Source organism: Centroberyx gerrardi, chromosome 12 (genome assembly GCF_048128805.1).
Source record: "Centroberyx gerrardi isolate f3 chromosome 12, fCenGer3.hap1.cur.20231027, whole genome shotgun sequence".
NCBI classification, from domain to species: Eukaryota; Metazoa; Chordata; class Actinopteri; order Beryciformes; family Berycidae; genus Centroberyx; species Centroberyx gerrardi.
In genome coordinates this window covers 13,702,365-13,723,510 of record NC_136008.1, presented here as the reverse complement: position 1 = coordinate 13,723,510, position 21,146 = coordinate 13,702,365, and the positions used below count along the sequence as shown (strand labels likewise).

Genomic DNA, 21,146 nt, shown 5'->3' with positions numbered 1-21,146 from the left:
ATCTGTCACCTGTTTCTATGGTTTTGTTGATACTATTTTAAGATGCATCTCACAAGCAGATGGCAGTTTGTAGTAGTAACAATTTAGTTCTTGCTTCAGCTTATTCGTGAATCCATCTATCTTATTTATATATCCAATAACAACAAGCTGTCTAGAAAGACAGTATTTATCAAAATATATAGGTAAATAATGTGAATAGGTTTTCTGTCAAGGTGAGAAAAGCAGAGTTGAGAGTCTCAGTCTGTGGAGGCATGGAGAGACTGCTGAAGGTCAACCAGCACACTCCTATTGATTTATCCTTTTCACAGTGAATGTCCATAATTGGAGACTCCAGCATGTAGCCTAGCATCCTCGGTCCATCAGGAAAATCTCGTCCCAGGTGCAGTTCTCGTTGCTGACCTCACGGGCGCGTTGTTCTCACGTTTTCCATTTAGCGCCGTGATTACAATAAATTACCTTCTCTGTTTTCAGACATGATTGAATCCAGGCTCATCGATCTCCTCCTCTCTCTCCCCGCCTGGAGATTAGTCAACACCGCGCAGCGTGGATCGATACCGGCCGATCTAATAAAGCGGGTCGCTTACGAGGCCACCGCGGGGCTGCACACACTGTTACACCAGCAATTACCATCTCCGCCCTGCCTCCATACCCCCTAACTTGTCTGTCCGGGCTTCACGGCTTGCTTGATTTATTAATAATAACAGTAATAAAAGGAGCAATGAAAAGAAGCTTCATAATCAGAGCCAAATGTAATGGTGTGTGTTTGGATGGTGGAATAAACAGACCGGGACATTGTCTGGAATTATGATGTAGTCCTGTGAAAAATCACTATAACAGTCCTGTGATATTCCTATAGAGACTTAAAGTGCGTCTGTGGTGTTCAAGTGTGAGTTGATAGTAACCTTGTCGTACTTACAGGTATTTTTCACTATAATATTGCTATAGGGACTTATAGTTTGCATGTTTGTAGCCTATAGTAGGCTATCCCTTTAAAATAAATTGTAGGATCACTATAGTTGTTTTCTTCTAATATATTCCACATTTTTATCTTCATCCCATTTCAATTCTCACTCGTCTACTTAATCAACTTTTACCCCTATATGTGTGTTTCTTTGATAGCATTTGATAGCTTTATATATATTCCTATCATGTTCCTTATAAGTGAAGTTCTTAAATTAATTTTCCTCTCCTATTACAGCATCACTGTAATATTCCTATAATATTCCTATAGGGACTTACATTATAATTGTGCTGTGACATTTGTGTCTTTCTAAAGTTTATTATAAGATTACTATAGTTCTTTTATTACAATATCTTACACATTTTTGTCTTCATCCCCTTTCAGTTCTCACTCTGTCATTCTCACTCGTCTACTTCATCAACTTTTTCCCCTATATGTGTGTTTCTTTCATAGCAAAACCACTCTATCCAGACATCAGACAACTGCTTTTGACCGTCTCATTTTCCTGTGCGCTGTGACCCTGCATTTTTGTCAACATTTTTGGAACATCTGGAAATCTGGATTGGAAAAACAACCTATCAAAGTCTGGGGAGCCACAGTTGGGGGAATACGGAGTACCAATTACCCAGAATCCCAAGCTGAGGCAAGACTGAGGGACTAAAATGCCTTTTGTGGTCCTCAATTGTGCTTTTATACATATTTTAGACTTCTATTTCACACTGCTCTGGTTTTGAAACAGGGTTTGGTTGAAATCTACAAAACCGCGAACAAAACTTTCTCAAAAATCTGATACAGCAACTCTTGTGTCTTTTGAGACAAACTGGAACAAGCAGGAATAATATTTGGCAAGGTTTTTCCTGCAAACAAAACAAAACAAACAAAACTGTCCTCCCTAGACAGATTTTCTAACAAAGGACTACTGGTGAAAGCATGATGATGACAACTAATTAGCGCTTTCAGAGAAACACCCAAAACCCATCATTTCAATTAGGGACGTGTCCGATAATTGATCAGTAAATGGATGTGCGGTGGTGTGTTTGAGTTGTGGATGGGTAGATATAGATGTTTGTCATCGATGGAAGAAAGGTGGTGTGGGGACGAGAAGAAGGTGGGAGGGGCGGGGGTGGAGGATGGGACCCATAATTCCTAGCTACACTCCTGATCAATGTTTCTCTCCAAATTTCCTAGGTGGGACTCTCACTTATGACAGAATCCACAAAGCTAATGGCGTGTAATATGGACTCAGCATGACTCGAGATCACTGTTACACACTCGGCATAACTTTGTATGGGAAAACATCTGACAAACTTTGATTTTAGAGTGAACTATCCATTTCAGATTCTCAGATGAGAGCCTGCCTCGGTGAATGTGATGGTTTTCTCTAAAGGAATATGTTCCTAATCCAATTCCTCAGCAGTTCCTGCGGTGTAAAACGAGACTTGAAGCAGCATGAGACAGCAATTCAGGCGGTGTCCTAGGAGGGATGCTTAACACAGAGGATGAATAGACGCTCCGTTGTCAGAAAGCATCAGGAGAGAAGGGAGACCTTTGAGTCTATGCAAATTACCAACCCATCTGCATGTAAAGCCAACCGACCAGAACACGGGAAATAGGATGTTCAGTATCAAAGTGTCACACATTAAAAGTGGATGAAAGTGGGAGAGAGAAAGGGAGGGAGGGAGCAGGAGGGAGAAGGAGGAAGGAGGCTGCTTTGCTCGCTGTCATGTGAAGTGTGACTGAGTGAGGTCGTTTGTGTCTGGTTTTGGTGCGTTCGCATAAAAGCCGGTCTCATAATCTTAAGTTTGTCACACTTCTCAGTCCGGTACACAGAACCAAGACCCCCCGCTCGCATCCGCACACATGGGATGGATTCAGAAATGCCTTTCACACAGCGGGTTCACTTTAATGTAAAGGGCCACGGCCTGTGAAGCTTCAGCCACCATGCTGAAAACTGATGAAAAAATTTAACTCACTTCAACTCAACTGGAGTTCATTTGCACCCAATGCCCATAAGATAAACATAGTGGGGGAGAGATAAGAGAGATGTTTAACACTAGAACAGCCAAGCCAATTGTCAACTGATTGCTGTTTTTATATTTTAGAATTAAAATCTCAGCCTTCAAAATGTCCCTTCATGACTTTTCTAACAATTACTTTCTGTACAAACCAGTGTTGTTAGATTTGTTATAGATGTTAGAAGGAAATAATAGTCATAATTATATTTACTTCCTTCAACTGACAGCTTATTGGCCTTCCCTTAGACCCCATTTCTCGTGTTAAAAGTTACTTACAATGTTGTTCAGGTTGCCCTTGAGTTGTTCCTATGCCAGACTTCTGCGATTAATTGATGTTAATAACAAAATGTGGTATTAGGCTATGAAAATGATAAATAAGGTTGGCCTGGTTAGCTGCTGTATCTATTCACAAGAGCTCTTTGCTCAGCTAGACACCAAGACAGCTGATGTGCTGTTTTTTTCTCCTTCATCATATCTGGTCTGTCCACATTCATCACTGTTTGTGTGACATGCTGGAAACGCCTGCTTTGAAAGCATACAGCAGAAATAATTACACTGTTATTGGCTACCTGACACGTGTAAAGGATGTGATGAAACAAGTAGACCCGGTTAGTTTAGACTTTATTTAGAACGAGCGAAACCTCCTCACACCGAAGAGTAAATAAAACCCCCGACGATTTATCATTACCTGAAACTTAAATAATACAGCCATTTATCAAGGCTACAAAATTATTCGATGACACTCCTCCGAGGCTTTCGTAGAAAAATCCCAGAGTCTCACGCAAGAAACACCTTGTGAAACCTGGCTGTTGTGGACCTTGTGATTATTTCTGCTGCAGACGGGACACTGATTGTACGTAATGCAGTAAATCAACTCATATAAAAACCAAATAAATGAAACAACATTCAGACAACAAATTTCTCCACAGTGTGTTTTGTTGTGTTGTGGCATCTTCAGTTATGACGACTAGGAGATGAGTGTGGAGCTGCAAAAGTCTTATTTAGACAGACTCACCTGAGGATTTGATTTGATTTGATTTGATTTATTCACACAAATATAAAAAAAAACATCACACATCTCTACTTCAAATTACACTCCTGTCAGTGCTTCCTCTGGTTTGATTATTATTCTGTGACTTATCGAAGGATTTGGAAAATATGTGTAAAATAAATCTTGTGGCTTTTCAGTTTGGTTTGGGTTCTCCTCGGGTGTAATTACCACATTTGGCATTTAAAGTATTAGCTAGCATTTAAAAACCAACATCATAATTTACTGTCACAGCTTTAAATATCTCATGAACTAATGAGAGCTGAATTTGAGTGGTATAAAGCCTAGTGTTTGCGGTTGATCTGCCATTGTATAGTCAGCATGGCATCGGAAAATCTCCATTATGGTACTATGAACAAAGACGATATTCTCCATTATACGAAGTGATGATTCTGTCCTTTTGTTGGGAGAGCCATTGCTGTTCCAGTTCTCTAAGTATGATTCTAGTGCTAGCAGTGTATGGTAAGAGTATTGATCAACAGGGAGGTTAAACAGCGAGTTAAACCTCACAGAAAAAAAGTATTCTTAATGATCTAAAGGAGGTTGAGTGTCTGCTCTTCCATCTGTAGCATAGACTCACATTGGTTGTGAAGATATTTTGTATCTTACTGCAGTATTTACTCTTCACACCATGCAGGACCACCATAGTGATAACCAAGAAAATAAAACTGTAGCCTACTGCAGTTCTGTTGTTCTGTCCATGGCCAAATCTTCACCCAGGGAAATACATATAGTCATAAAATACCGAAGAGGTTAAGTCAATATCTGCAAGAGCTGCCAACTGAAATTTTGGTGATTGGTGGAGACTTCAACACAGTCCTTGATGCCGGTATTGGTGCGAGCCCTGCTGCGGGCCACAGGCAGCACACACCGCTAAGATGTTACCTTGAGGAGTAAATACTCTCACTGCACCTTACAGACATCTGGGCAAGGTTGCACCCAACAGTAAAAACACTTTCCCCGCTCACAGAGCTGCTTCTTCGGGCTAGAAAGGCTCCTCATACAAGCAGACGCAATGTTTTATGTCCAAAGCTGTGAGATTGAGAGGTCAAGAGATTTCAGACGGTGATTCGGTGTCACTCACACTTCCATTTCCTCAGGCAAAAGGCAATCCTGTTTTGCAGTTGGCAGATGTGCCCTCCGTTATAGAGAGAGATGACAACTCAAGATTAGATTGGCGAGCTGGAAAGATCAGTGGAGCTTAAGTTTTGACACCTATGAAATCTCTGTGTTGCTCTGAACATCAATTACATTCACAAACCCATCTAGGTGACAACAAGGAAAACATGTCTTTAATGGCACAAATATTAAAGAATGCCTTTAATAAACCCCTCAAAATGAATAATCTCAACAAGATTAAGCCTGTCTAAAATAACAGATGACTGGCATGGCTTCAGTGCCGACTACATAATATTCTCCACAATCCTCGCTAGTCCTTTACAAATGTACCTGATGAAGGTTTTCAGAAGAAAGCGGAACGTGCCCAAAGAAAGCCGGCTTGACCTTGTGTGGCTTCGTTGCCCAGAGGAGATAAAGTTCTCATTCTTGATGGATGCTGTGACTTTGATTAAAAAAATATCCAATCAGCACCTCAAAAATTCACAATCTTGAAGGTATTCCCAAGGATCTGATGATCTTGAGACATTTACTTCCAAAAAGTTTGGAAGAAGGACGCTTGCTGCTGCAGGGACGCCCCCTCAGCCCGACCCAGCTAGCCTTGGTTCTGAAGTGTGTACAACCAGTGTGTGCCACTACAGGCTGAGGATCCGGATCCTGCTGTGGGCTACGATGAGAAACAGTCAGCTGTGGGAAACATCATTTCAAAATTCAGGGACAGATCTGGACTTGACTTGGAAATCATGCGTCCAAGACATCCACACCCTACTGAACAGTAGATAGAAAGGAGAAATGCATTATTCCTGCACTGATTTGTAGTAACTGGGTCACAGTTGAATTACACTTATCCAAGATGGACCAACATAGCTAAAGTACATCTTTGGATCCATTTCACCTGCTTTTATGTTTTGTTATTTAATGCATTTTTAATTCTATTTTCTTAATATAATCACATAAAGAGTGATACACTTAAGTTTTGTTTGAAACATTATTAGATTTAATGTAGATTCTTCAGTAACCTTGTAAATATCAAACTCCTTATTCCAGTAATTAGACAGTAACAAAATGTATACGGTATGGTCATGGTGCAAGATATGAATTGATAGTGATACTGCAAGAAAAATGGGCATTAATTTCTTCTATTAATGGTCAGTGGTATTATTCTCAAGTTGTAATCAACACCAGGAATCTGACCCTTAAATATTCAGGCAAGGTTAACTTTATTATTTCAGATTAATTATAGGCCAACTGGTAGCAACAGAACCGTCGAATGTCAAATTTTGATACTGTCTAATTACATTGCAATTGCGGAAAAAGAGAGCTGCAATGTGAAGTGTTAATGATATTTTTCTGAGGTTGGACATAATTAAAAACTAAATTTGGTGTTCTAGAAAAATGTTTATGATCACAGTCCTCCAAGGGAGCTTCTGAGAAAACTTTTGGTGTGGGGTTTTCATCATAATCATCTGAATTTATGATACAGCAACATCTGGTCATAATTATGTAGTTTATTTCTGAAGTTGAGCTCAGCTCCAGTTGTGTAGTTAATACACCCTCACATATAGGAGAAGTGTTACAAATTTCAATATTTTCAAGAACAAATAAATTCTGAAAATGTAAATGTAAATTGTGACTGTTAGTTCTACACAAGCATCCTGATGGTCAATCAAGTTAGTTAATATTAATATCAATATCACATCAACTTAAGTCTGGATAATATGTTTGGCTGGTGATAATTGTATGTTATCACATCTTCAACTGCATGTGATACAGGAGGCTGGCAAGAGAAACAACAGTAGGTGATATAAAATCCTCAATTTGTAACTTTCAGACTGTAATCAAATTATTATCATATCATGACGTTTGGTTTGTTTTCTGTTTAATCACATGAAAATGAGGAAGGAAAAAGGAATTACTTTTTCCTCCCTGGAATCAAAGTTAAAAGATAAAAACACCACCAGATCACACTGTTACAACACAGCTTTTATCTGTATCTGCGAGGATAAATAATCGTACAGTATTGGTACATGGTCCGGCTGGGACTGGGCAGGGGCTCAGATGTGGCTCTCTGGGGACGGCTCAAAGTCCTTTTCCCTTCACACCCGTCCAAAACTATTCCCCACTTACCGCTGAATTCCAGTATGCTTATTTCAGTATTCACGACGGGAAAAGAGTGAAAACACGGGCTTAGGAAATGTATATGTGAAGGTCAAAATCAAAGCCAGTTGAAAACAACATGCCTCAACAGTGACAAACATGTCATCAGAACAGATCATAAACCATGAAATAGGAGCATTAGCCCTATTATCCAGGAAATTGCCTTTCTGGCTTCACAAGAGGGTATACATTACAGCCTATATAAATGGAAATGCATTTACAGCTTACTTGGATGTACATTTATATCTTTAAAAAAAAAAAACAGAACACAGCACTGTATTCAAGCTGAAAATGAATACAGTGAATACTTTAAGGTCAACATATTGGCAGTGATGCTTCAGGGTCTATTAATATTTGGAGTCTATTGAGTATCTGAGTGTTATCAGGCTTTGGTTGCCCATAGATAAACTCAGCTCAATATTCCACTAGGTTTCTCACATTACAATGGCCTCTTACACCACAAGGTCGTTTCAAGTCCCTGAAGTCTCCTTATCTGCATACTCCTGTGTATTACACTTGATACGTGTTTGTTCCATGGATAAAGTTGTGTGTGTGTGTGTGTGTGTGTGTGTGTTGTCGTCGAGACTTGCGGTTGCAAAAAACATACCAGTACTTTAAAAAGTTCAGTGACAATTCACTTAAACTGGTTTAATGCAATCATATTTATTTTGTTGTCTTGCCATGTAAAAAGGCTCAGATTGCAGTTGGCTCTTCACAGAAGATGCTACATTCTTCACTAAAATGTGAAAACAAAACAGAAGAAATTACACACATAAAGCAAAAACATATTCCTAGCAGTAAATGATTGTAAAATTCTACATCAGGCATCACTGAAATTATTGAACAAGGTTCCAAACAGCAGTTTTATCCCCCATTTAGGAAATGAACGGCATAAAATACAACGGGATGAGAGATGTGATTTACAGCATTTTGACATCCAAATGTGGTGAGAAAAAAATAGCATATAAGTGCTAACAATGTAGGTTTTTTAAAAAGAGAAATAAACATCATAAATTAATTTGTGATGACTGAATTTTGCGAGCACAAGTCACTCGAATGGGGGGGGAGTGATTATTCATTTTCATAAATATATCAACTTTCATTTAATACACATTCAGAGGTGCATCTAGATTATCTCCATTTTTTAGAGAAAAAACTCAGGTTATTAAATCAACTGTTACTAAACTATTAAAAAATGACAGACCGTGGTGTTATTTCTAAATTAATGCCAGTCGATTCCAGCAATTTGTTTTAACCGAAAAATGAAATTAAATAAAATCCTCAGTTGAAAATGTAATCAATTTTGTGAGCAAAACATTTAACTTGGGAAACTACATTGCAGCAGAGCATATTGAGAACATATCAATATATAAATACATATCCAGGATATACTGTATAACATCATGTTCGTTTATGCAAAAATTAATTTGTTCTTCATCAGAGTTTTGGCCCTTAATAACAGAAATCAACAAAGTTGTTACTAAATCATTAAAATATATAGTTAATATATCTTGCTTCTGCAAATTAAATTAACTATGAAACCTAAAACCGAGGATCGTGTTTAAAACAAAGAAAACAAAAAACAAACAAAATAATAATATGGGCTCCCATTATGGAATGGTGAAGTGTTCAGCAGCCATTTTAAATATCTGCACACCTAGTTGGTCAGCAGGAGCATCAACCAATCAGCCTCAGTGGTCCGTGGCGTGTTCAGTGGAGCGAGATGAGTTGATGCCCTCTGTTTACCCATAAACCCCTCTCTCCTGCTTTTTAGTCTGATGGAGAGAGACGGCTGGACAGGCAGAACAACAGGGGGTCCAATCAAAAAGCCTGCGCCCGCTCCCAGGTCCAGTTAGAGACAGTCCGCATCAGCACACAGCACCGCAGTGTAGTGTCCAGTCTCTGGGCAGCTGGGTTTCTGGCCAGCCCAGTCCGGACTCCAGTACAACCAGTTTAATCCCAGTAGGGGGCGCAGCAGCCCTGCCTGACTATTCCAGAACATTCCCCAATTACTTCCAGAATGCCTTTATTCCCAAAATCTAGTTGATTTACAAAAGTTAGTCAACATATTTATGAAACTTGGATGCAAATGTGGCAGTAAAAAAAAATATATAGCCAGAAACTGTTTGTGTTTGCCCATGTAGAGCATGTCAGAAAATCATGTCACCTGCTACCTGATTGACCCCCGACCTGAGTCACTCAGTTCAGTAGTATGTGTCGATTTGGCCACTTTTCAGCTGGAGGCAGGTACTCAAAGGAGAGGGCGGGGTGTGTGGGGGTGGGGGTGGGGGGGTGGTGAGAATTAAGTAACATCAGGGAGGGAAATAGCAATGAAAAAGGTGAGAAAGCTTGGATGTGTCTAGCCAGACTCAGAGTGGGACACGGAGCGTACGACTGTGCGTACCTCTATGTGTAATATTGAGTCTGTGTTACTACTTGAACTGCTTACACAACAGGTAGGGAACACGAAAACAGCAAGACATGAATCAGAGTGATTCGGTGCGTCAGTCCCTGAGTCACGGTGGCCCCGTTTAAAAAAAAAAAAACCTGATTCTTCACGGAAAATCACAGGTAGACAGCCACAAGCCATATTCTAGGTAATATGTGTCATTTGCAATAGCTTAGCATAGATTGCATTGCGTAGTTTCAATGCCTGAGTAATATCTCCCGATCCCACAGAGACGACAGGCATGAGGTCAGCGGCGAGGATGGAGGAGCAGAGTCAGATGGCCAGCAGGAAGAAGAGGAGGATGAGGAGGAGTGGAAGCGAAGAAGCGGTCCTCAATGAACACGCAATACTTCGAGGCACTGGAGTTTCTGAGAGAGAGAGAGAGAGAGAGAAATATTAGTGATCACTCAACAGCAATTTGATTTTCACATAATGTAACCATGCACACACACAATATAGATATCTAGAATAAATTGAGTTTAAAAAGCTGAATCTCACCTTGTTTTTGTTTTGACCCCTCTGATGCTACAGCAGAAAATGGAGAGAGAGGGAGAGAAAGAGAGAGAGAGAGTTTAGATAAAGTTGAGGAAAAGAAACAAGTTGCTGATTAGTCATTTTTGCATGCTTAACTTTCTCAATAAAAGTACTGATTTAGAATGTTCTGCTGTGGAACAAAAGGAGAGAGAAACAGACAAACGACCAAGGGAAGGTATTTACCATTACTCAAAGCCTAATGCCATGAAAAATGACTACTGACTGGCTGTGCAACCCTAAATATGTCCCCTATGCAAATTCTCTTAAAGGTCGGATAAAAAAAGAGCTTGAAAAGCATGGCAACAGGGAAAGATAGTGTTATGTAAATTAGGAAGAGTAGGAATGATCGAGATTATACAGAGGGGAACAGGAAATGAAAAAGGCAAAAAAAAAAAAAAACACAAAAAAAAACAACAAAATTCGAAATGACAGAGCGAAACCAAGAAGTGGACAGAAGATGAAAGGAAGAGAGGTAGAGACCCGAGTGAGAAAGTGAGGGGGAAAAAAAAAGAGGCTGGAAAGATTGAAAGAAGGTCAGACGGAGACAAAAAAAAAGAAAAGAGAGAGAGAGAGAAGGAGAGAGAGAGACGGAATAGGGGGGTGTTTGTGTCTGGGCGTCACTTTCTCAGCAGGGGGCGGACTAAAAGGAAATAATGGAGGGAACGATGGAGGGACGGTAGGATGGAGAGACAGGGAGGGGGTGTGAGAGCGGGTGAAGGAAGAGAAAAACATGCAGGTAGCAGGACTGAGAAGCGGAGACAGTTAAAGAACCCCTCCGCAAAAAGGGATTGCTGTGCGGCATCGGTGAAAAGGTGTAGAAGAAGAAGAGGGTCAGGAAATGGGGATGAGACGGCAGAATTGCAACTATTATTAAACTGATCTACGGCCTTGAGCCCCCCTTCTGACACTGCAACCTGAAACACACACACACACACACACGCACGCACGAACATACACACATGCACACTCACACTCACAGGAAAGTGTGTATCGATCTCTCCCGGAAAAAAGCTACCACTGATCCACATACCACAGCGACTGACTGAGATTATCAGAGGGGAAACTCGTCTGTTTTAGAGTCACATGGAAGGATCACAGGTTGGATCCGGTAAATGTGGACTTCGCTCAAACCTCTATTAGTCTGTAATATCCATCTGAGTTCCACAGGTCCCAGACCGCCGCAGCAACATGTCGCTCCCAAAGACATGAACCACTAAATTACTCACATGTTCTGTACTACTAACGACCATCTAGGAGTTAACGAAGCATTAAATAGCATGCTGGGCCTGGGCCCCTCGCTGTGTGATTGTGCGTGTGTGTGTGAGAAAGAGAGTGAGTGAGTGTGTGTTCGTGCTTGTAAGAGAAATCATTTCAAATAGAACTTAATTATACTTAAAACACTTACAACTTGTGTAGCTCTATCACAGATGCACACACAGAAGTAATATATTAAGTAAAAATGATGTTCATGATCTTGTGTTAATTTTGAGTTTAAAAATTTTAAAGCTCAGAATGTTATATGCACTGCATTCCTATGATCAAAATATATTATAATACAATTTAGCAACTGAAGACTATTTATTAATTAACACTCCTTTCATGTCTAAATTGCGCGGATAAAACAGAAGCACAAAAAGCGAGACAAAAAAAAAAAAGTGTGGGATTTTATCAGTTAGTTCTCCCGAAATCAATTAGCAATTAGCACATGCAAAACTATTGACATCAAGCAAACAAGAGCGCTCCCACAGCATCAAAATAAATTTGGCTATGACTTCATCTCACACACTAAACCTATTTAGGGAGCTTAACATGTCTTGGTTGGAGCAGACTTGGATGTGGCAAGTATACAGTAGAATTTCTTCATGTCAATTATAAATCCGTTTTTAAAATAGACTATTTTAATTTATTGTGTGGCGAGAGGAGAGGGAAAACACTGCACTGTACACTAACAATTAGCGTGGATATAACGCTGCATCACAGCTCTTAACTAAAATGAGCTCATGCTGAAAGCCTTGTGATTGATATGTGTGTTTTGATGCGGTTTAAACGAGTACGTGTGTGCATGTACCGAACAGAAAAGTACTCGTTTATGTCAACATCATATTTTTGGTCATGGCGAGCTCTGCCACAAAATGGCGTCCATGGTGGCGTGTCTGTAAGAACAGTGCCGTTCCTGCACTGCAGTCAGAAACACGCAGTATGTGTAACTATATGTGCACAGCCATGGCTGTGTGTGTGTGTGTGCGTGCGCGCATGTCTGTGTCGGTGTGTGTGTCTCCAGTCGGCAGAACGCCCCACTGCAGAGACAGACATTGCTCCACCATCCCACCTCTCCTCTCCATGCCGCCATTTTACACACACACAGCAGCTAATGCTAACCAACCCGATTGTTAGCGCTTTACGAAAAAACAGAAAAATTGCGAAAGAAAAAAAAGAAGAAGAGCGAAAAAACAAATCACGACGAAAACGGTTAAAGTCAAATTTTCAGTGTCGAGTTCGGGATCTGAGAGAGCCGGGCTGGGCAAGCGGTGTGTGTGTGTGTGAGTGTGTGTGTCTGTGTTCGGGTTTGTGCTTGTGTGTATCGGGTTCAGAGGGTACAAAGGTATTTGGGAGAGTGGAGGGGGTGGAGGGCAGCGATGTAAGAAAATTCTAAAAAAAAAAAAAAAAAAAAAAAAAAAAAAAAAGTGGAAAAAGGAAGAAAGAAGTGGGGAAAATGGTGAAGCTCTGCAAACTGAAATGACCGCAATGGACTGCTCACAGCGGGAGAAAGACAGGAAAAAAAAGAAGAGAGACCGAGAGAGAAAGGGAATCAATTAGAGAGAGGGAAGTTGGTCTATAATGGCTTCTCACAGTGGGACGGCAGGAAAAGAGAAAGGAGGAGAGACAGAACGACAGAGAGAATAAGGGAGATAAACACAACAGGAGGAGTATTTGGAGGAGTTGCAGTAAAAAAAAAAAAAGAAAAAAAGGTGGGTATGGGAGTGAGAGAGGCGAAGAGAGCCGGTGAAAGATGGAATAAAAGAGAGGGCTGCAGGGCGCCACAGATTTAACATAACACCACTCTGCCGACGCCGATTCAGAGACTTGTTTCTGATGCAACTCGGGCTCAAGCACCTATCAGCAAAGCCTTTCTCTGGCGTGATGCGTGACAGCGCTATGTTGGAATAAACATCACTACCAGACACAGAACCAAACACTTCAAAAGCCCTCACAGCGAGGTTAAAAGACGCTTTGTACCGCTCCAGTCGGCATTAGCGACAACGAGGACGACCTCGAGTGGGAAATATGGACCTAGAAGACATTAGGGACACACACACACACACACACACACACACACACACACACACACTCGCAGGACATCATTAGGAGCATCCTGCGTCACATGACTCTGTGTCCTGCTTGGTCTGCTGTGCGTTTGGGTTAAATTAAGGAGATAAACACACACATTCACACACTGGAGAGAAGACCGGTGCTTGCTGACCTTGGCGCAATGACAACATACCTGACGGACCCTCTCACTGTCACCACTCTGTCCTTCAGACCGGTATGAGCTAGGTGTGTGTGTGTGTGTGCGTGCGGGCGAGTGTGTTTCTGATAATTAACACCACACACCCACAACAGGGTATCCCCACATGGAACTAGCTTTTAATCACACAGTCTTCTCTCTGGAAAAGAAAAGTTTGGGGCAGAGGAGGGAGGGAGGGAAGAAGAAAGATGCGCGGTTTGAAGTTTAAATAAAGCCGAGCAGGAGAGAGAGAGAGAGAGAAAGAGAGAGAGAGAGACGGGATGTAGCTGAAGGACAAGAGCTGCCATCACCGTGGGCCACACACACACACACACACACACACACACACACACACACACACACGCACACACACACACAGAGTACGAAGACAAGGAGCGCCCTGCTGCCATGCTACCTGTCAGATAAAAGGGAACCTGAGCAGGAAGGAACCAGAGAGTATGTGAGGCGTTACCACAGGGAACAACACAACAACAGCTGTGGTAAACCACCACTAATGGACAGCCAGAGAGAAAGAGAGAGAGAGAGAGAGAGAGAGAGAGAGAGAGAGAGACCCTCCAACTCTCCTTCATCTCTCCTCTCATCCATCTCATTCCCTCTCCTCTCTCCGGCCTCATGTATTCTCATCCCCACGCACTCACTGAACAGCATGCGCACGACAGAGATCGAGCACGGCGGAGGGAGGGAGGGAGGGAGGCAGGGGGGTAAAACCAGGAGGGGAGTCCGTGAATAAGTAACTGTACGGCAGATATGGAGATACAACAAAGAGATAGAGAAGATACAGCGAGGAGGGCTGGAGTCAAGGGAGGGAGGAGGAAGTATAAAGAGACTGCCATGGATGGTGCCTAGATTAGTTTTGCTCCAGTAGCGAAAGATCATAAAAAATGAGGAAGGGAGGAGAGAGCTGAGGAGACAGAGAGAAGGGGAGGATTAGTGCCACTTCAGGAATGACAGGAGACTAGAAAGAAAGAGCGGGAGGTTTGGGGGGATGAGGGGATGGAGGGGATGGGGGGGGGATGGAGGGGGGGGGGGTAAAAGACAAGGAGAGAGAGATCCCGAAATTTAGTCGGGATTAGTTTTGGTTAAGGAACAGGATGAGAGGGAAGAGAGAGGGAGAGAAGAGAGACAAAAAAATGAAAAAAGGAAACAGTAGAGGGAAGTAAGTGCATCTTAGTGGGCCGAGAAGAGAAGTCAATATTCTTTCTAATTTATTGTAATGGATAATAATTTTGTGTGTGTGTGTGTGTGTGTGTGTGTGTCTCAGCATGCAAAATCCCAAGATTTTACATATTTTGAATATTTCCGTCACAGAACGACAGATCGGGGAATACTCTGTCGGAAGGTCAAGACTACATTAGCTTTTCCCCACTGAATGTCTATCTGTGGTATTTCTAATTAATGACTACAGGATAATTAACGTGTAAAAAAGTCATCAGCCTTCGCTCTAGTCATAACACAGCGAATTAGTCCCCGTCTCTCGCTGGAATAGTGATGGCATTTAAGAATTCATTCGAGACCGATAGGGGATTTTTTTTAAACCAGGCAGACACATTTTTATCAAAGCTGCATGATTGGGAGGTATTCATCAAAGGACATGTAGGAATTCAGTAAATGGTTCACACACACACACACACACACACACACACCCACACCCACACTGGTTACTGCTGGAAATCCCTTGCTACCAGTTTCCCTGGAAAGAGTGCGTGTTGGTTCGGCCTGGGACAGAATGAGAAGCCCCCTGCAGATAGCACTGGGATGGGAACTGGGACAGACGTCTCAGACATGCATATGAGGGCGCGCACACACACACGCACGCATGCACACACACGCGTACGTTAAACCACCAAAGAACACACGCAAATGCACATATACCCTCGCATGAACACACAAACACACACAAAGTGCACAGACAAAAAAAAAAGTGGTCATACACAGAGAAATGCTCTCACACATAAACACACACACACACACACACACACACACACACACACACACGCACACCGACAACTGTACAGGGATTCCCACAGTGACTGGGCAACATTCCCAACCGGAATGGGCAGCTCACTGGACTGGAAGACTAACATTACTCCAGGCGGGCTCTGGGTTAGATCAACTCTGGGAATTTCACAGTGGGAGAAAGAGATGGAGAGTGGGAGAATGAGGGAGACAGGGAAGAGAAGAAAAAAAAAAGAAAAAAGAGGATGGCGGGGTGGGGGAGAAGGTAGACGCGCTTTAGAAGGCACTAATGCTTAAGAGAGCCTCAATCCAATTAATTTAAAAAGCCGACCGGGAAGGAAGAATGGGGTTTCTTTTAGTTTGTGTCGTTTGTAAAAGCAGTTTGTAAAGTCTCGTCTAAGGCATGTTTCCACTGGGTTAGCAGGGGACAATGCAAGGTTATCACTCTGGATAGTAAGGACAGATTTAGGTTCACTGATAAGGACGGGATAACACAGAGAATGGAGAGGTAGTACAACAGAGCAACCGAAGAAAGAAGCAGAAATGGAGGGAATAGTGGCGGGGCGGAGGGGAGGGGAGGCGGGGCGGGGGGGGGGTAAGTGGCAGTCTAAATACCAGCGTCATGCTGTACAGCCCATGTAGCAGAGATGTGAGAGGCAGGGAGACGAGCTTGATGGTGTAGGGGAGAAGGATGAAAGGAAGAAAGGATGAAAAGAGGAGTGCACTCACTGGGCTCGCAGCACACGGTGACACGCAGCTTCATACATGGCAGAGGAGGGCCTTCATCTGTAGGCAGAGCTAGACAGACAGAGAGAGAGGGAGAGAGAGAGAGAGAGAGAGAGAGAGGGAGAGAGAGAGAGAGAGAGAGAGAGAGGGGGAGAGAGAGGGAGAGAGAGAGAGGGAGAGAGAGAGATTTAAATGTGCTGCTTACTTATTAAGCTCAACAAACAGTGAAATGCAGCATCACAAATACTAAAGTGTCAAATAAAAGGGAGAATTTTGCATAGCAATGAATGAAATCCTTCCACCATAGCCATATTTTGAAGGTGCTCTTGGTACTATTACTACTATTTGATGCATTCCTATGACAAAAGTAATTGGAGAGCAGTAAGGCTGTTTTCCGATTGCTCCAATATCAATACTTAAAAAAAAAAAAAAAAAAGTACAATTTATATAATACATGACATCAGAATAAAGCGTTAAGCCGCCTCATCGTGTTATAGAGAATAACATTCATCACACTACCTAACCAAATAAAAACAATAAACTACGCAATTGAAAGTGCAAACATAAAAGAACCCTGCTCCAATATCAATGCTGATCATGTCTCACCCGGGGAAACTGGCACACCTCGACTGCATCACCTGCCAGTTTAGCATTGGTTTCATAAAACAAATCTGTTTGGCAATTGCAGTTAAAGGCTGTATTTGAATAATTCACAAACAGCTGCTAACTGAATAGGAACCCCACCACACAAGCAGAGTGTGTGTTCGCCTACAGTCTGTCTCACTCTCTATCTGCTATATAAACTGATACAGCACAGAATAACAATGGAACTATATCATTAGGGCCCCATCCTCTCAAACAGTCCCATGTTGTGAGCGACATATCTGAGGATGTCAAGGTGTTTCCTGTTTGGTGGCTGCTGGGAGCAATGGGTCTGCTGTCCACACATGGAAAACCAGTGGGTGTTGGTGTGCCTGGCCTGTCAGTGGGACAGAGACCCAGAGACCCACAGACAGTGGGATGTGTTGTCAGTGTCCTAGGCTGTGGGAGCCAGGGAGAGGGGCTGAGCCCAGCTCAGACTGAGCCAACTAATACCATTAGTGTTTCTAATACTATTGTACTGTCCTCCCAGGCTAATGCCATTATACTGTCTCCACTGCTCCGGGCCCATTCAGCGCACAGCCCTAGAGCCAGACATTTGGACCAACTTTACGCCTTATCTTTGATGTGGACAAAACACACACAATCGCTCTAAACCCGATGTGGCACAATCAGGGGGGGAAGACCCATTGTTGCTTTTCTCTGAACTGGCCTGCGCAACCACAATAGCCCAGTGTGTGTGCGTGTATATGTGTATGTGTGTGTGTGCGTGTTAGCGTGTGTGTGAAACCACTCTCTCATGCTCTGACAATGCCCCATTGTCCCACCGACCGCAACAGTAATTTATGTAAAGATTCTTTCTTTCCCTTCGTCTCATCCATCCCTTCACTCCGTTGCTTTTGTTGCTCTCCCTTTTCTTTCTCCTGTGTGGATTCCACTCATCCGGCCTTTTTCCCCGTCTCTCTCTCTCTCTCTCCCTCTCACCCCTCCCTTCCTGTACTGTCAGACTGTGTCCATCTTTGCTCTTTCTCTCTCTCTGTCACTCCTCCACGCTTCTCTACCTCCGTCTGCTTTTCTGCCTGCCTTTTTTTTCACTCTCTCTGTCGTTCTGTATTGATCTCCATTTCTTCCTCCTACACTTCGCTGTCCCTCTGTCTCTTTGTTGTCACCCTTCCATTCCATGCATTCACTTGACTCTTTCATTCTCCGTGTTGTTTCATGTCCTCCCCCTCTCTCCCTCTCGGTTGGACCGCCACCAGAAGTTGTAAAAAGTACGAGAAAAAAAACTGTCATCTGATTTTACAGCCACTAAGCCATCTTCTCTCTTCCTCCCTCCCTCCCTCTTTCCCCCTCCAGTGGTTTGAAATAAATGAGAGAGGGAGAGCACGGGAGGATGTAATGGAAAAAGAGGAAACCGTCACTGAAATTGTGTAACAGCCTACAGGTTTAAGGAAACAACATATTAATGCAATTCAGAATGCATTTATGGAAAGCATTAATGCTAAAAGCTGCAGTTTGCCAACACTCAAAGCCTCATGAAAAACACATTGGCTAAAGCAGCTGCTCTCAACCTTCTTTGCTCGCATCTCCTCTAAATAAAGGGCCGCCACACTCCCGCCGACACAGGTGTCTATGCACAGAATGATGAACTGTGACATCAAATATTTACATTTTCTCTTTTGCCGCTATTTCACTTGGGTACTAGTGTGGGAAGCCTGGAGGCAGCAAATATTCATTATTTCATGAGAAAAAAGCATTTTAAATGTGATAATCTATTTTGCATCTTAGAAATATATATTTTCCCCCCTTTCTATAAATCATCTTGTGATCCCCTTGGGGCTCTCAACCCCCAGGCTAAACGACCCCCCCCCCCACCACACACACACATACACAAACACATACATGCATAAACACATGCATGCCCTACTCACAGCTGTAGTAGTAGTGGTGCCCAGGCAGGAACTCGAAGCCCAGGGAAAAGGGGGTGAAGCGCTGGACCTTCTCAGAGAAGCGCACCGGTCCAAACGGAGCATGGGGGGTGTTACACTCCCACCTCTTGATGGCCCCCCTGGTCTCCACACAGCCCTGGAAGGACTTCTCCACCACCAGGTAGAGGGCCAGCGTCTCCGGCTGCCCCGGGCCCTCGGCGGGGTAGTGGGGGCAATAGATGTCCAGGTAGTCGTTCAGATTCACCTGGATGGACAGATCACCCGCTGTTAACCTGGGAGAGAGAACGACAACGGCATTAATATTTCACACAACAATTAGACAGAGTAATATATGACTGAAAGGGGAAGAGAGGTAGAGGTAGAGGTAGAGCACAGAGAGAGAGAGAGACAGAGAGAGAGAGAGAGAGACAGACAGACAGAGAGAGAGAAAGAGAGAGAGAGAGATGGATGGCAGATATTCCATAATTCCTTTGTGCCTGGAGGAGTGTGGATGGCTCCAGCAGATGGATAGTTCATCAATATTACATATAACGATTACACAGGGTGATAAAGCAAAGTTATGCAGCTGTTTTTTTTTTTATATTTGTTTTGGGATTTGATACATTGTAATGATGCAATTCCATCTTAATACCGGGGAAATCATCTGACTTACAAAGGAGACGGGTCGGGAGACAAAAGAGACAGAACAACAATTCTTCATATGCTAATTAAGGCCAGTGGGAAGAGTTCAGTGTAAAATAAACCTGACTCCCTCTTTCTTTCCATGATCCACTACACAATACAGATAAACACAGGCATGTACGCTCTTCTGTTCACGTACATACACACGCACACAGGCACACATACACACACACACACGCCTCAAGTCAAGGTTGGCTGGTTTTAGGCATAATAACAACTCTGGACAAGACAGTAGTAATAGAACAGAGCAGAAGAAGCTGCATAAAGCGCGTTCCTTTGGACTGCACATTCTTACTGTAAGCTACAGTATAGATAATTACTCCTGGACAAACTACCACAAACTGAGAGAGACAGGATAAGACAGAAAAAAAACTGAATGAGGGAGATGAGAAAAGTAGATGTAGAACAAAGTAAGAGAGGCAAACTTAATAGAAAGAAATCACAAGACTTCATGAGAATCATAACAGCATGAAAAGACAGGCGAATAAAGTAGGAAACTAGAAATGAGCAGGGAAATGCGTGACAAATGGAGAGAGGGAATGTGAGTGATGGAGTGACATCAAACGGGGCCCAGAGAGAGGCAGAGGGAGATTGATGAAAAGACAGTTGTTGAGACAGGTTAGGGCACAGAGATGGAAAAAAAAAAAAAAAAAAACAGTAAGAAAAGAAAGCAAAAGAAAGCAGAAAGTAAGATGAGCAGGTGGGAAAAAAATGGAAAGGAAAGAGCAAAGAAAGTAAAGAGAAAGTGTTTTAATTAGTGACCCCAGAGAGTCTGACTGCAGACACAGAGAGAGGAGAACGACGGAGTGGAGGAGGAGAAGGAGAAGAGACGGACTTTAATTGGTCTCCCCTTCACATGGAGCGCAGGAGAGAAAGAAGGGGGAGGGGCGGGGGGGGTGGGGGGTTGGGTGGGGGGGTGGGTTAGCAGGGCGAGAGGAAGAGGAGGCCGAGTGTGGCTTGGGCAGCAAGTTCAGGTCCGTCAGTGGGAGTCTTTATAGAGGGGCGACAGAGCGAAGGAGCGAGGGAAGGAGTGCTGGGAGTCAGCGAAGGGGAACAAGGGAGGGAAAAAAGAGTATGGAAGGGGGGGGGGAGGGGAGGGGGGGGGCATGGACAGCAGGCTGGCCTCAAGTTAAGTAGGTGGGCAGAGAAGAGACAAAAAAGAATAAATGAGAGAAAGAATGACTGAAATGAAACAGAAAAATGTGACGGGAAGCAGGAGACTGAGATGGTCCAGCAAATCTGCGGAGGGTGGTGAAGATGGATGGAGCGATGAAAAGGGAAATGGCAAGAAACCGTCAGGAGAGAAGGGGGGCCATATGGTGAAACTGAAATTGAAAAAAAAAAAAATAGAAATTCACATCTTGTGTTAACCCGAGCGATCCGCGGACGGCGATGCTTGAGTGAATGAAAGTGGACACAGCGGGTGTG

The 21,146-nt window shown here is 42.9% G+C and overlaps 1 protein-coding gene across 1 annotated transcript in view; it reads right to left on the bottom strand.

Annotated features, from left to right (window-relative positions):
* Positions 1 to 7,964: 7,964 nt before the first annotated feature.
* Positions 7,965 to 21,146, bottom strand: part of efna4 (ephrin A4) — a 31,564-nt gene continuing 18,382 nt past the window's right edge. The window contains exons 2-5 of the mRNA XM_071911226.2: positions 19,020 to 19,309; positions 16,492 to 16,560; positions 10,245 to 10,271; positions 7,965 to 10,114 (exon numbers count right to left, since the gene is read on the bottom strand). Of these exons, the coding sequence (XP_071767327.1) occupies positions 10,020 to 10,114; positions 10,245 to 10,271; positions 16,492 to 16,560; positions 19,020 to 19,309 (481 nt within the window). The 3' untranslated portion in view covers positions 7,965 to 10,019. The remainder of the gene's footprint in view (positions 10,115 to 10,244; positions 10,272 to 16,491; positions 16,561 to 19,019; positions 19,310 to 21,146) is intronic.